Source organism: Pocillopora damicornis, chromosome 14 (assembly GCF_964200805.1).
Source record: "Pocillopora damicornis chromosome 14, jaPocDami1.2, whole genome shotgun sequence".
Classification (NCBI taxonomy): Eukaryota; Metazoa; Cnidaria; class Anthozoa; order Scleractinia; family Pocilloporidae; genus Pocillopora; species Pocillopora damicornis.
Genome location: NC_142683.1, coordinates 8,465,115 through 8,478,527, shown reverse-complemented (window position 1 = coordinate 8,478,527; position 13,413 = coordinate 8,465,115). Strand labels below are relative to the sequence as shown.

At 35.5% G+C, this 13,413-nt stretch overlaps 1 protein-coding gene across 2 annotated transcripts in view; it reads right to left on the bottom strand.

Moving 5' to 3' along the window:
* LOC113677330 (dipeptidyl peptidase 4) overlaps positions 1-13,413 on the bottom strand; it is a 28,933-nt gene that overhangs the window by 12,593 nt on the left and 2,927 nt on the right. For both annotated transcript variants that reach the window (XM_027194134.2, XM_089192991.1), the window contains exons 2-9: positions 10,779-10,892; positions 5,849-5,940; positions 4,881-4,955; positions 4,633-4,685; positions 4,334-4,418; positions 3,408-3,528; positions 2,049-2,304; positions 221-362 (exon numbers count right to left, since the gene is read on the bottom strand). In XM_027194134.2, the coding sequence (XP_027049935.2) occupies positions 221-362; positions 2,049-2,304; positions 3,408-3,528; positions 4,334-4,418; positions 4,633-4,685; positions 4,881-4,955; positions 5,849-5,940; positions 10,779-10,892 (938 nt within the window). The remainder of the gene's footprint in view (positions 1-220; positions 363-2,048; positions 2,305-3,407; positions 3,529-4,333; positions 4,419-4,632; positions 4,686-4,880; positions 4,956-5,848; positions 5,941-10,778; positions 10,893-13,413) is intronic.

Genomic DNA, 13,413 nt, shown 5'->3' with positions numbered 1-13,413 from the left:
ATAGTAAAAATGTCTGAATATAATTTTAGAACTAAAGAATACAATTTCAAACTGTGTTAAAAATAAGCAAGCATGAAAAAATGGACAAAATAAACTCTTCAAATATCATGTGTTCACCTTCAAAAAGCAATGAATCTGTTTTAGGTGAAACCTTTCAAATGTTTACAATCATGCAACACAAAAAAAAGTTAATGGCATCCGAAAGATGTTTGAAGATAACCTGTTTACAGATGGAGCGCAGATAAGAAGATGTCTGCTGCAGGTCACACATATGAATAATTGCTTCATTCTGATCTCTGTTAAGCCAGGTCACAATTACAGCTGTTTCTGAAGCCCATGCAATGTTCACAACATAATGATCACTGGGAATGAATAAAAAAATTATAGTAAATTGATTAATATCAATTTCTCATTGACTATTAACTATTGCTGGATGCAGAAGATCCCCTGAAGAGACAACATCTGATTTCCTATTCACCTTTCTGGCTGCTGCCTCTCGGTCATTGAAAAAAATTTGTTGATACATCACAATCATAACCCCTTGATTATACATGCACATGTAAGTTTGACCATTCTAGACACCTGTTTTCTGGATCAAGTACTAATAACATGTGAAGAAGGTCCATGTTAATCATTTCAGAGTTCGCACAGATCTCAAATGCGGCTAATTAGTATTCATAAAAAATGGGACCAGAGAGGCAAGTCTGGATATTTATGAATTGAGGTTTGCCTGTATGCTGTTTTGCTATGTAGATGTCGAAGCCTTTCCAGTTACAATGGCTACACCTTGACCCTTTCGTTATTTTTATGGACCTAATTGAATTTGTCTTAATTTGTTTATAACATAAAGTAGAAAAGAACTTGGCCAATATGTAGCCCTCTTGATCTAACACTGGAGGAGGTATATTAAAGTTCACACGGCAACCAGGTGGACAATCAGACATAGTTTGATGCTACTCTGGTTTGCAGATTTAATGAATGTAACTGAAGAAGTTACAATTCATAGACCCAATGTTTCGACATTCCTGTCTAGTGCCTTCATCAGGGGTGATCTAAACGCTGCAACAAGAGGTCCTTTTATATGATCACTGATTAGAGGCCTTTTTTCTGACGAGTTGTAAATAGGTGTCAGGAAGCAAACCGCCATCGTCATGATTTAGAGGAGCGTGGGTGGAGTTAATATGCCAAGCCTCCAAACAAAGGCGCTGGTGGTAACGCTGATTAGTGGTGATAATTTTAGAATTATCCCACCCAATTGAATGGTTAGTTAGGCATGTATGCTCCGATAAAGCTGAATTTTCCTTTTTGCAAAGGAAAACCACTTTTTGGTGCTCTTTTAACCGTGTACCAAACTGATGTTTGGTCTGTCCAATGTATTTGTTGTCACAGTCATTGCAAGGAATAGAATAAATGGCGTCGGTTCGTTGTTCTTTTGTGACAGAATCCTTAGATTTGGCAAAAATATGCCCCAAAGTCTGAAAAGGTTTTTGAGCAACTTTAACATTGTGGCTATTCAAAATTCTCTTGATGAGTTCCGTAACACCCTGTATGTAAGGAATAACAGCAAAACCAGTTGCTGATTCCCTTTCATCAAGAGAGTTACTATTTGTAACTGGTTTTTGGCAGTTATGGAGAAAAGTTTTTGTATAGCCATTTGCCTTTAGGACATTGGAAACAAATTTTCTCTCCTCAGCCTTCGAATCGAGTGAAGATGGTAGACAGTCAGCCCTCCTAAGTAAAGTTTTGGCTACAGACTTTTTATGGCAAATAGGGTGGTGAGAATCAAAAGCGAGGTATTTGTCAGTGTGGGTAGGTTTACAGTAGACACTTGTCTCTAAATTACCCTGAACCCCTCTGGACACATTTAATTCAAGAAAGGGCAAATGTCTATCCTTTTCACGCTCAAGGGTGAATTGGATCAACAGCTCTACTGAATTCAAGGATACCGCAGAAATAACATCATCGACATATTGTTTCCAGAAAAAGGGTTTAACTGGAGGAGGTTTTAGAAGATAAATTGCTCACTTTGCAACTGGAAACATACTTACATTTTCCGGAAATCTGCAGGTTCCAACAAGGACACTGTGTTCCCAGTCTCCAGGTGAGTCACATTCACAATCACTGTTGGGTTTGGATATCCTGGTTTGGGATATGCAATCTTCCGTATTGAGGTATATGAATCTTTCTTATCACCATACCAAGGAAACTGATACAAGATCACTTGAGTGTCATCAAACTGAATAAAAGCGATGTACGTAGCCTCGGGGGAAAAGTACAGGGCATGGTCAGAGTTGAGTACCTCCTCTGTAAAAAGGCAAAAAATAACCAAAATGTTTAAGTGCAGGAACTAACATAACTAAGAGAACTTAGGAGAACCACTTTTAAAAGTGTACTACACAGTGAATCTCGACCATGCATTACTAAAATCAGCTGTCATACCTAGCTGAAAAGAAATCTCAAGCTTTTTTAAACTGATAAAATAATGAAAGCCTCAAATATCAGTAGTTGTTGAAGGTGGTATAAAAAAAAACAACAACAACAACAACCTTAGTTATCATTATATAGAATGACTATTCACATGAAAAATTATTCTCTGGTTGTAAATTGTAAACTGAGCTTTCACCATAAAGCCTTAAAAAACTTAACTCAAACTAAATAAATTTAAAGTGCCTGTCACCCTTTTGTGACAGTAGTCTGATTTCCTACTGAGTCAGTGTTCTCCCCAGGTATTTTGCACCAGGCAGACCACCTGGCTTGATTCATTAAAAAATCATTGCTGCCTGGCTTAAAACTGAGTAAACATTACATAGTTTAACATTTGGAACTGGGATCCTGTCTATTGGTAAAGAAAAAAAAAACACTCAATAAAGATACAGAAACATTGCCTAGTGTTTTTTTCGTTGTGATTTCTCCAAATTGAGGTGTTAGCTCATTTACCCTTTGTGATATCATTCACTCATTTTGTTGAATGGCACAGTTAGCCATACATTCCAGGACACTTAAAGGGATATTACATGGCACACTATACTAAATTTGGTAAAGGTAAAGAATCTGATCCTACTGACGTATCGACCAACATGTCAGCCGACTGTTGACCGACTGTCAACTGACTCATTGGCCACCATTTATCCTTCTAATGTACAAGATGCATTGGTGGTGTGTCAGTGGTGCGTCAGTGACTTTCTTTGGGCCTCATATGTAAAGCAATGCTAAACCTTCCTTTTCCACACTAATCTGTACCATCTTCTTTGGAAAACTTTCACTTATGGTATGAAAATGAATGACAATGGCCATGCATTATACCATGGCCATTGTCATGGTTAACCTGGAGCCCAATTTCAATTGCTCCTCTATTAAATTCAGGAGTCTTTTTGGCTGATAAATAAGTGATAGTGACAGTCACAAACCTTGATACACCCAATCTGGGATGCCATTAAAGATCTTGTGTTCCACACCACTATCAGTCAGCCGCTTGACAGATGACCTGGGTGACTCCATGTAATAAATGTCATTTTTATACACAAATGCCTGAAATCAAATTTTAAATGCAGCTTGCAGTTAGAGTTTGTTTTCATACAAAAACATGTTCATCTGAGTCTATAAATAAACCCCACCTTTCCAATTAACAAGTGAAAGGCATGCAAGGAGGCACAATTTTCCCAATCTGACTCATTTTTGTGTGTAAATTGGTCAGTCTTGAGTGCCATCAATTTGTTTCATAAATTTCCAACCAATTGCCATGAAACCAGAGAAGGATTTGCTCATGGGAAAAACTTTTTTTTTGGAGAAAAAATTGTTAATTTGGCAGTATGCTCCATTCCCATCCTCTTTGTTTTGTTTTGTTTTGTTTTTTTAAGTTTTCATATCTGTTAGAAACATTTGCCACCATTTGAGAGATCTTTAGAGAAAGGGGAGAGTAAATCTTGATAAGAATTGACAAGTGTACAATGTAGGTCAGAATATATCATCAACAGCACTTGGAGGAAGTTGTTCTACATGTTAACAAATACCAATTATATAATAAGCTCAGTTATGCACACATTCTGATTGGTTCTCACTTATGATCTATTGGAGGACAGACGTATAGATGACATCATCATTAAAACTTTTTTTAATTCTTTATTATACAAAACAAATAGATTCCAAGTTGCTGTGCGTCTGTTCAGTAATAGATCACAGAGGACGTCAAAATGCAGTACAAACATCAGTGACACACTTGGCTGCACCTCGTGTGCCACATTTTTGTTCTTACCACATTTTGACATCATCGGTGATCTATTACTAAACAGACGCATGGCAACTTGGAATCTATTCGTTAAATTAATCACTGTACCAAACTACTTCCACTCTCATCCCACGTGGCATATTGTATTTTCTTGGCATCTTCTCCTTTCCCAGGATCAATTTGAATAATATCTCTGCAGATAAAATGAATTGAATCCTAGACTCAAATCAACTAAAGAATGAAAATACCAACAACATAAAGAAAATGCTGATGGGTGCCCAGATTTACTTTAAGTCTTAGCTAAATGTACATCCTAAACTTGTTGTTATCAAAGATAATTATTGCTTTTCATTTATTTCTGCCACTTTCAAGTTAGGTGGCTAACAATTCAAGAAAGAAATACATACCTATTCACGAGATCATACACATAATACTTTGCAAAAAATGAATATCTGTATTGCTAAAAGAAAAAGGAGGAAAGAAAGAAAGAAAATGAAAAAAGATACAACAACAAAGTTAAAACATCAATAAAAACCCTTCTTTTTCACACAACTGTTGGCTGAAGAAGTGTGGTATAATACCAGTGTGGTAATTAATTACCTTTAAATTAATAAAGATCAACTCATAACTTATGGACAACTGATGTGTAACTTACCTGTAATTGATCTTTAATATAAAGAATGTATCTTCTGTCAGGTGAAAACCAATGTTTGTGGATCCCCAATTTTCTCTAAAAAGGAAAATTTATTGATTTGTACAACACATATTGTCAGAGTTAAGTTAACTCAGAGTTAAGCTAAAAGATCATGAAGCAATATACAATATAATTAGCTTAAGATTTTTCACTTATACAAAACCATCATCTGATTGGCTGACTTGATAGTGCACAAGGCTGCAAGGCAAGTTTTTGGGATCTACTGAACCAGCAGGAAGTATTATGCCTTTTTCCAAACTTTTGGCACATGGTCGTCAAAGTTTGGTTGAAATTCCAGATGTTTGTGCTACAAAGTTGGCAATTTTATTTTGTAGTTGTTAGTCAACTTGAAAACCTGGAAAGCATTTGTAAATTTCACACAAAACTTTGTTGGAAAGTTACAAGTTTGTTGCAGGTGAAGTTTACTATCTTTTAAGCATCCTTGCTTTGGTAAAAAAAGACAGCCCTTTACATTGCAAGAAAAAGCAATTCCAAGTTTAGTCAGGCAGAATAATATTTTAAGCTGCTTAGGAGAGAAAAAACCACCCCAAATTTAAAGACTAGAACTAAGACCAAACCAAACCATTGCAAAAATTTTTAATGTTTTCTTAAGGGAGGGGATACTGAAGTTAAAAGGAAAGAAAGAAAAATCAAAAAACCAATAATGATGATGTTATCAATATGCTTGATACTGTTGGAAGAACAAAGCCCTGAATCAAAGCGGTGAGACCAAAAATGTACAGTAGTACACTGACAAGCTGATACTCATAATTATAAATAAAAACTCTATTTCATTGTCAGATAAAATAGCAGTGTGCCACTAAGAAAGGACAATTGTTTGTCAAACATTCTGTGAAATGCACTGTAGAGGACAGTAACTAATGAAGTCTAAATCCAGCTCAATTACAACACAAGTATCTAATAATCACCTTTGTATCAGCATCTAGTAAAACAACTGGTTTATTCATGGTTAAATCTTTTAATACAAATCCATCTTGTGTGGAAGTTATGTATTTATCATCTGTAATAAAACATAAATTTGTAAGTCAAATGTTGTTATAATGGACTCTCCGTACAACCTATTATAACCTAAAACCTATAAAACCTGCATAAGCACCACCTGAAAATGATCAGGGATGATGTTTAAGGCATTACAAGTCCACTCTTAAATATTTTGTTTAATTTATGTTATGATGAAGTGCAAATATAATGTGCACTGTCATTGGTTGAAACAGCCTGCTCTATCAGAGTATAGAACATAGAGCAAGAAAGCGAAAGCTGTCACACCATCTGCCAAATTGCACTATGTCCCACCATTTCCTGGACTTTTCTTAAATAAAAATCAAACACAGCTAATGCTAGTGTAGTATATTTAGTTTCATATTCAAAAACAAAACAGGAATGGTGAAAAGTACAGCCAAACTGGCATAACTGTGAAATTCATACTAATCATGATGGTGTCAGAGTGACTGCAATAATGCTGAGGTCCATCACAGCTAGCTCATAATGGCAATCTCCCATCATTGCTATGAAACACGCCTCAGAAATTACATCAGCCACTTTGCAAGTAAACAACCAAGAGTTTTCTCTGATATCCTTTCCAATGCCTTCAGCGGAAGGCCACATCAGTCACAGCAGCCAAGTTTTATGGCACTGTCATCCCAAGAAATCTTAGGAGGCAGTTTAAGAGCACTCAAGAAGTGGGGAGAAACACTTGACTATGTCTTGTGTTTTTTCCTATACTTCTTTCATGCTCTAGCTGCATCCTGCGTGCTTTACAATGGAACAAAGCGCAGTCAAGGCTTCTTTATTTGTTAAATGTTTTGACAAATTCCAATCAAAATAAAACATAACCACACTGCCCACAGCGTATACCTAATATGTTTCTCTTTCAGTAATAGGATATGGTTAGTCATTCACATGGAGAGAGAGAGGAGTCACTTCACTGACAGGATGAAACACTAGTTACCTCAGGACTCATAACATAAATCAACACAGAAAACCTCAGAAAAATATTTTGTTCAAACATCAATGAAATGTTTCAAGTTGTTTCATATAAAATGACTTGTGACAACAAAATTAATGAGAATTCTGTAAACAGTTGTCTGCAAACCATTTCACACATCCTTACTAAACCAAAATCAACCGTCTGTGAGTAAATTATTAACAAACAAAATTGCTAATGATGATCAAATAATGCTCTGGTTGCAACAGAAAGCACAAATGGCTCAAGAATGCAATGAATGTCGTTCTGCAACCACAATCACTCATAGCTGAATTATCCTAATAGAACCCTAACTGCTCCTTGGTTGAATGTCTACTTGTTCCAATTTTCCTAAGAAAATCATCAATATCAACCCGAAGATTCTGAATAAAGGAACATCATCTTTCAATCTATTGTTTCCCACATTACATGAAAAATTGTTCATGGTAGACTCTTTGGTTGGGTCTCATATTTCAGCCTGTGGTAAACGTCCTCGCAACACTAAGTTCTCACTTTAAAACAGAGTCTTTGGCTTCAATTTTATATTGACTTGTACATTTTGTACATAAATTCAAATGGTTTAAAATTTTCATCAAATAGTGCAAAATATATGTGTTCTTGTAGATCCAGGATGGAAAAGGACTGCTTGACACTTCAGTGAAGATTAGTTCTTTAATGCCATGGGTGGACAAGGAGCTTTTTTGTGATTTGTTTAAATACACATTTTCTGACTCACTTTTGAGTTATTGAAAAAAAAAACTCTATGTTAGCATATAGAGTGGTATGTGTATCTGGCACCAATCAGATCGCCATACGAGGGTATGTATCTTGCACCAATCAGAGCGCCGTTTTTGTTCTTTGGTTTGAGGGGTGTTCAAATTTCAAAGAATTAGCGTGGGATTCGTAAAATGGAATCATCAGTTAGAATAAGAAATGCTGCTTTTCTGTGTTTTTAACATGTGTTTTACTGCACTTTATGACAAATGCAATACTACTGGATGGATGAAAGACATCAGCTTACCTATCGTAAATGTGTTTCTCATGCTGTGGAAATGGTGGATGGTTGTTCAAAAGAAAATGGAGTTCTGTGCACTGTAGCATGATCATGGTTATTGTTCCTTCACAACGAGAGTAAGTGGAAAAATTTTCAATCAAATATTGCTTGTGGTGTTCATGAATTGCAACAAACATTTTGATTTTCAGCAGTTCTTTAATGGCAAGCTGTGTTGCAAGATTCATGATTTGTTAAGTGTGCAAATTATATTTTTCTGGATTGGTTTGCTTGATGCTATCTCTAGATGAATGTCTGATTAAAATTAACAACGGGCGATTTTGTGTGGCTCCTATGAAGCTTTGTCCCCTCATGTGACATTGTGTTTGATTGATATGCAATATTAAGGGGTGTTTTCATTTAACAATGATTTTCAACAAAAGATGGTTGAGTTCTCTCTTTAATGGTTTAATTTGGTTGCAGTCAATTTCATGGTGCATTTCTCTTGGATCAGGTCTTTCGATGTTAGAAGTTTGAACAGTTGTAAGCCTATTGCAAGGTGGATTTTGTGTCATTATTGGCTGTTGAGGGAAATTATTTGGCTGTTTCAAGGGTAATTTTGAGAACACTGGACAAATGGAAATTTTTTCAATGCCTGGAGAAAGTGATCTTGTGGATTCATTTATGTTTTGGCAAGGGCGAATTCAGATACCATCATTAGCATGTTTATTTGAATCTGTTATCTGGGATGATAATAATGATAGAGGTAAGGTAAGGTAATATGATGTGATCTACTAACGTTGAAAATATTTCAAGTCAAAGGAACAGTTTTGGTCTCAGTCCACATTTTAGTCAACAAAATAAACACATACCGCTTAAAAAGACGATAATACAGACCACATGCAAAGCTGTCAATTGTTTCTTGAATATTGCCCTTGTTACCGTAATTTCTGGCCATTTACCTGCATGGCCAATTACCCTCACCAGCCAATTATTGCATACGGCTAAAAAAAAAGTTAACAGATTACCCGCACTGATGGATAACCCGCATGCTATGTTATTCAACTTTATTATTTCAACATTAAGGTGATACATTTCAGTCTTTTAAAAGTTGTCTGATCTAACTTTTGAAAACTTGAAAGAGTCTTTGTCGAGTTTAAAGGTCAAAGAAATTCAGACATGTGCACAATTCTGTGTCAATGTTAGCATGTATTTTATTGATAAAATTATACAGTAAAAACACTAGTGGCCCATGCTCAAATCTCAACATATCATACTTAACAAAATGCAAATTTGTGGGCACATTTTGTGCAAGCGATCGTTCAGTGCCTTTTTGAAGGCAAAAGTTGGGTGAGTGTTAAAACTTGAATTATAAAGTACTGTCAGCAATTTCTGAAAAAAATTGACATCTCTGGTTCTATTGGGCCTAACAAGTCCCTTAAAACAGGAAAATTCTCTTTAGCTCAAGCCAGTGTTAAATGAAAATTTGTTACTGATGTGATGGATATCTTTGGATTATTTTTGTCACCATCAAGGTTTTGTTTTCACGCATGCCGATAGCAATTTGTTTGTCATGCAAATAATTATGCATCATGTTTTAATGCCGCTTTGTGGCACTCTTAATACAACAAAATTCATTTGAGAGGTGGAAATGCATGTTGGTGATAATTTTTTTCAATTCTACTGGTAGATTTTGAAATTGTCACATAACCCACACCTCCCTATTACCTGCAGTGGTGCACATTTAATGCAAAATCAACAGATTACCTGTGGGTAAACAGCTGGAAATTACAGTAATATTCAATAGTGACATTTCATTTACACCTACATCTACATCTACTTTTATTAAGTTGGTAAAATCTGTACAGACATCACACCAGCCAACTTGCACGCAAAGTGATAAGACTATATGAAGGCTTGAAATTATATTAAGAACAATTTTGATCAAGAAATGGGCCAGGAATATTCCACAATAGTGCACATACTTGTGAAAGCTGATCACAGAAAAGTGATTGCATGACGCTCAGTAAGTTGTAAGATGACATGTTCTCACATACCAGACGAAAAAAAAACTTTTCATTCTCAGTCTGCATTTTGTACCCACTCTGCAGTCTGCAGTCTACATTTTGTATCCGGTCTGCACTCAGTGCATTCTGCAGTCTGCAGTCTACATTTTGTACTAACAGGTATCCCTGGCGACAGTACAGTTTATTTTTGGTTACAGTTACTTGCACAACACACACAATCAACCCCAAAATACCTGTGTGTGAGTTCAACATTTTTGTTCTTTTCCATGTTAATACTCTTTCCTTTTGTAAAAATGTAGACATCACTTAAAATGTTTCAATTAATCCACCCACCCAAAAATATAACTCTTGCATGCATAGCATGCCTATGTTTAATTTTGTAGAATTTCATTTGAACAAATGGGTATTGCCTATGAATTGACCGCAGTGTGTTTACTTCATTGTGTAATTCACAAACAAAAGTGCACATGGGAATAAGAAGACCACTCCTCATGCACACCATCTCTTTGACTCCACAACTTAATTTAACCACATAAATTAATATGTTTTCAAGACTCCCACTGTAGGTTGATTTTACTAGTATAAACCAAATGACAAAACAATAAGGGCTGCAAAAATTGCTTTAAGATAAATAAGTCAAAATTAGTCAAAATCCAAGCAAATCCCCCATTATCCAATGAGTACACTATGTATAATTAAATCAAGATGCTCTGGCTTGCCAGTCTGAAATAGTCCCACAAGTAACAGGCCTATTATTTTCAAATTGTCTTATGACCAGGGCCTTACTTAATAAGCTACATTTTAAGTAAACTTGAATTAGTGAAGTTATAATACTTGATAAATAGATTAAAACTCACCATCTACCCAGTCACATGAATACATTGCTGGAGAAAAACGACCACTGAAAATATCTTGAAAATGAAACTTATCTGCACTTCGAACCATTTTAGCTGGGAAAGATTCACCTTTACCTATAGAGATAAAAAGAAACAGAAATGTGATTATTGAATATAACATGCACAGTATAATAAATTCCTCTTACAAGTTAAAAGATTCCCAGAAGAAAGCTGTTGTGAAGAGAAGTACATTTGACGGTTCTTAATACAGTGTCTCACAATTAAAGTTTTATTATTAATTAATTATTTAAATTCTTTGTTTTACTTTTAAAAACATAGAATTGTTTCTACCTATTTCATACCCCTGTGCATTGCAATGGAAATGTTTGTAAATACCAATTCAGATATCTCTCATGCATGCTCACTGTGTACAGCATGCCTGGTCATCTCATCTTGTTTACAGTTACTCTTTGTTAAGATCTGCCACTCTGCCTTAACTTAACCTCCTTGCAGTTTTGGGTCCTAGGAGAGATGGCTCTCCATCTTTCAAAACACATTTCAATATTGGGTTCACTATTTCTGTATCTTCAAACATGTATCGTTTGCATAGATAGAGACAAGTGACCAAGCCTTTTTACCAATTATTCACACTTTTCTCAGACTTGTACTTCCTCTACCATTTTTTTCCAGCTGAATTACCAACCAGCTATAAGTGTTTATCAGAGTGTATTCATCATACCATATATCTACTTAATTTCCAGACACTTGTCAGTCATGTTGATTGGCCAAAAAAATACCAGCAGTCATGTCTCATTTCTAACGTACCCACCAAAATATCAAAAATATCTATTTTGAAGTATTGGCCAATAAGGACAAAAATATCCCCTTGTATGCTCAAAAACTAATTGCTAAAGAGTATTAGGGTGTTCACTGGACGCATTTTCACAGGATGAAATTATTTCTATTTGACAGAAAACTGGACATGTGAGGCTGACAAGGAGAATGTCAATGAAACCTCCATATATTGTTTTTAGCAGATGTCACTCCCAACTCCATTTGGGGATTTTTTTGTTTATGGGTGTGTGTGTGTGTGTTACTGGTCATGTGGCTGTGGACTTGAGTTTTCTTTGCCAGAGTTTTCAGCTTCAAGCAAACAAGTCAGAAAGTTACCAATTCTTGTGCTTTACCATTAAAGAAACCATTGGAGCCTCTTGCCTCATGACATTTCAGACCACATGCAAATTGAACACAGGAAAACCAGTGTGCCAGTGATGGGAAAAGATTTATGATATTCTGTTGATATGACATTTTGTTGGCCAGCTAAAGCTGTGCACAGGCTTTTGTAAGTTGCAAGTTTTCAAAATTTGCCTTGAGATGAATTAAGGCTTGTACTCTTATTATGTTACATTCTTCTCCACATGTCTTGAGTGTGAAAACAGTTCTGGTAATTAGCATTTTGAGTTCCATTCAAAACGAATAGGGCATACGCTCACACTTCAGGTGAGGGATCTCTTGAAGAATTCAATGTCACATACAACAGCAAAGCCCATACTTATTGGTGCCTGAGTAAATTGATAAAATACATCACCATTGGGGGAAAAATACTGTTAGTCTTAGACATCTGCGGAAGTCATTTAATGCTAGAAGACTACAAATAAATTGATAATTAAAAGTACATTCAGATGCTGGAGCAACAATAAAAGAAATAAAAAGTTACTATTTCAGCTGATAAATGTGGACCGTCAGTCACCCTGGAATTTATTTTTTCTTATTTTTTGCAGTATAAGCAGACATTTAGCACATCCCTGTTTGACAAGTAGCACCATGAGATAGATGTTCCACTTGTCAGCACATATTGTATATGTTCAATCACCAAATGGAGAAAAATTGAGAGAAACCTTGTAATCATAAAATTCAAAGCATTTTACAATATATTTTTATCTCATGATTTGGAAGATGATAACACTTGCTATGAATAAGGAATTTTAAACTTCTTTTGAGAGTAAATCTTCCCATCCTACACAACAATTGAAACAGTACTGTAATTGTGGGTTCATAGCAGATGTTGATTAATGTGATATCTATTTGACCTATCAACTGATGTAGATGTTTATGTGTTATTCATGCAAACCTATGAACCCTCCTGGCAACCACAAACATCTGTGTTCACCTTTTTCCTGACAACAAGCCGCTACAATATTTCATGATTTAACTGCTAATCATTTCCGCAATTAATGTGAATATATCAATTTTCCCACTTCTTAATTTGAACGCCCTGTCCATGACCAATCAAAATGATCACAAAACCAGAGTCTTATTCAAACAAACTCTCATCCTGACTAGACAGTATCTTTTAACCACCCCTTATTTCGAGTCTCATATATCTATACCTAGTTTTACTATGGTTTCTGCTAGGCGATGGTTTCTACTACTGGTGATTCAAACTCTTAAATGCTCTCTCTTCATAAAAAAGAGTTTTCTTCAAAGCTTCCATGATGTGCTGCTGTCAGTTATCAAATTTTCCACAAAGACTTTTTATAATGCGTTGGCAAGGGGCCCTTTTGAAATGATTGTGAGATATTTATTGTTGTCTGTGGCATCCTGGTAAGAAAAATATCTTCCATTTTACTAGATATAATTCCCTGATTCAAACTAA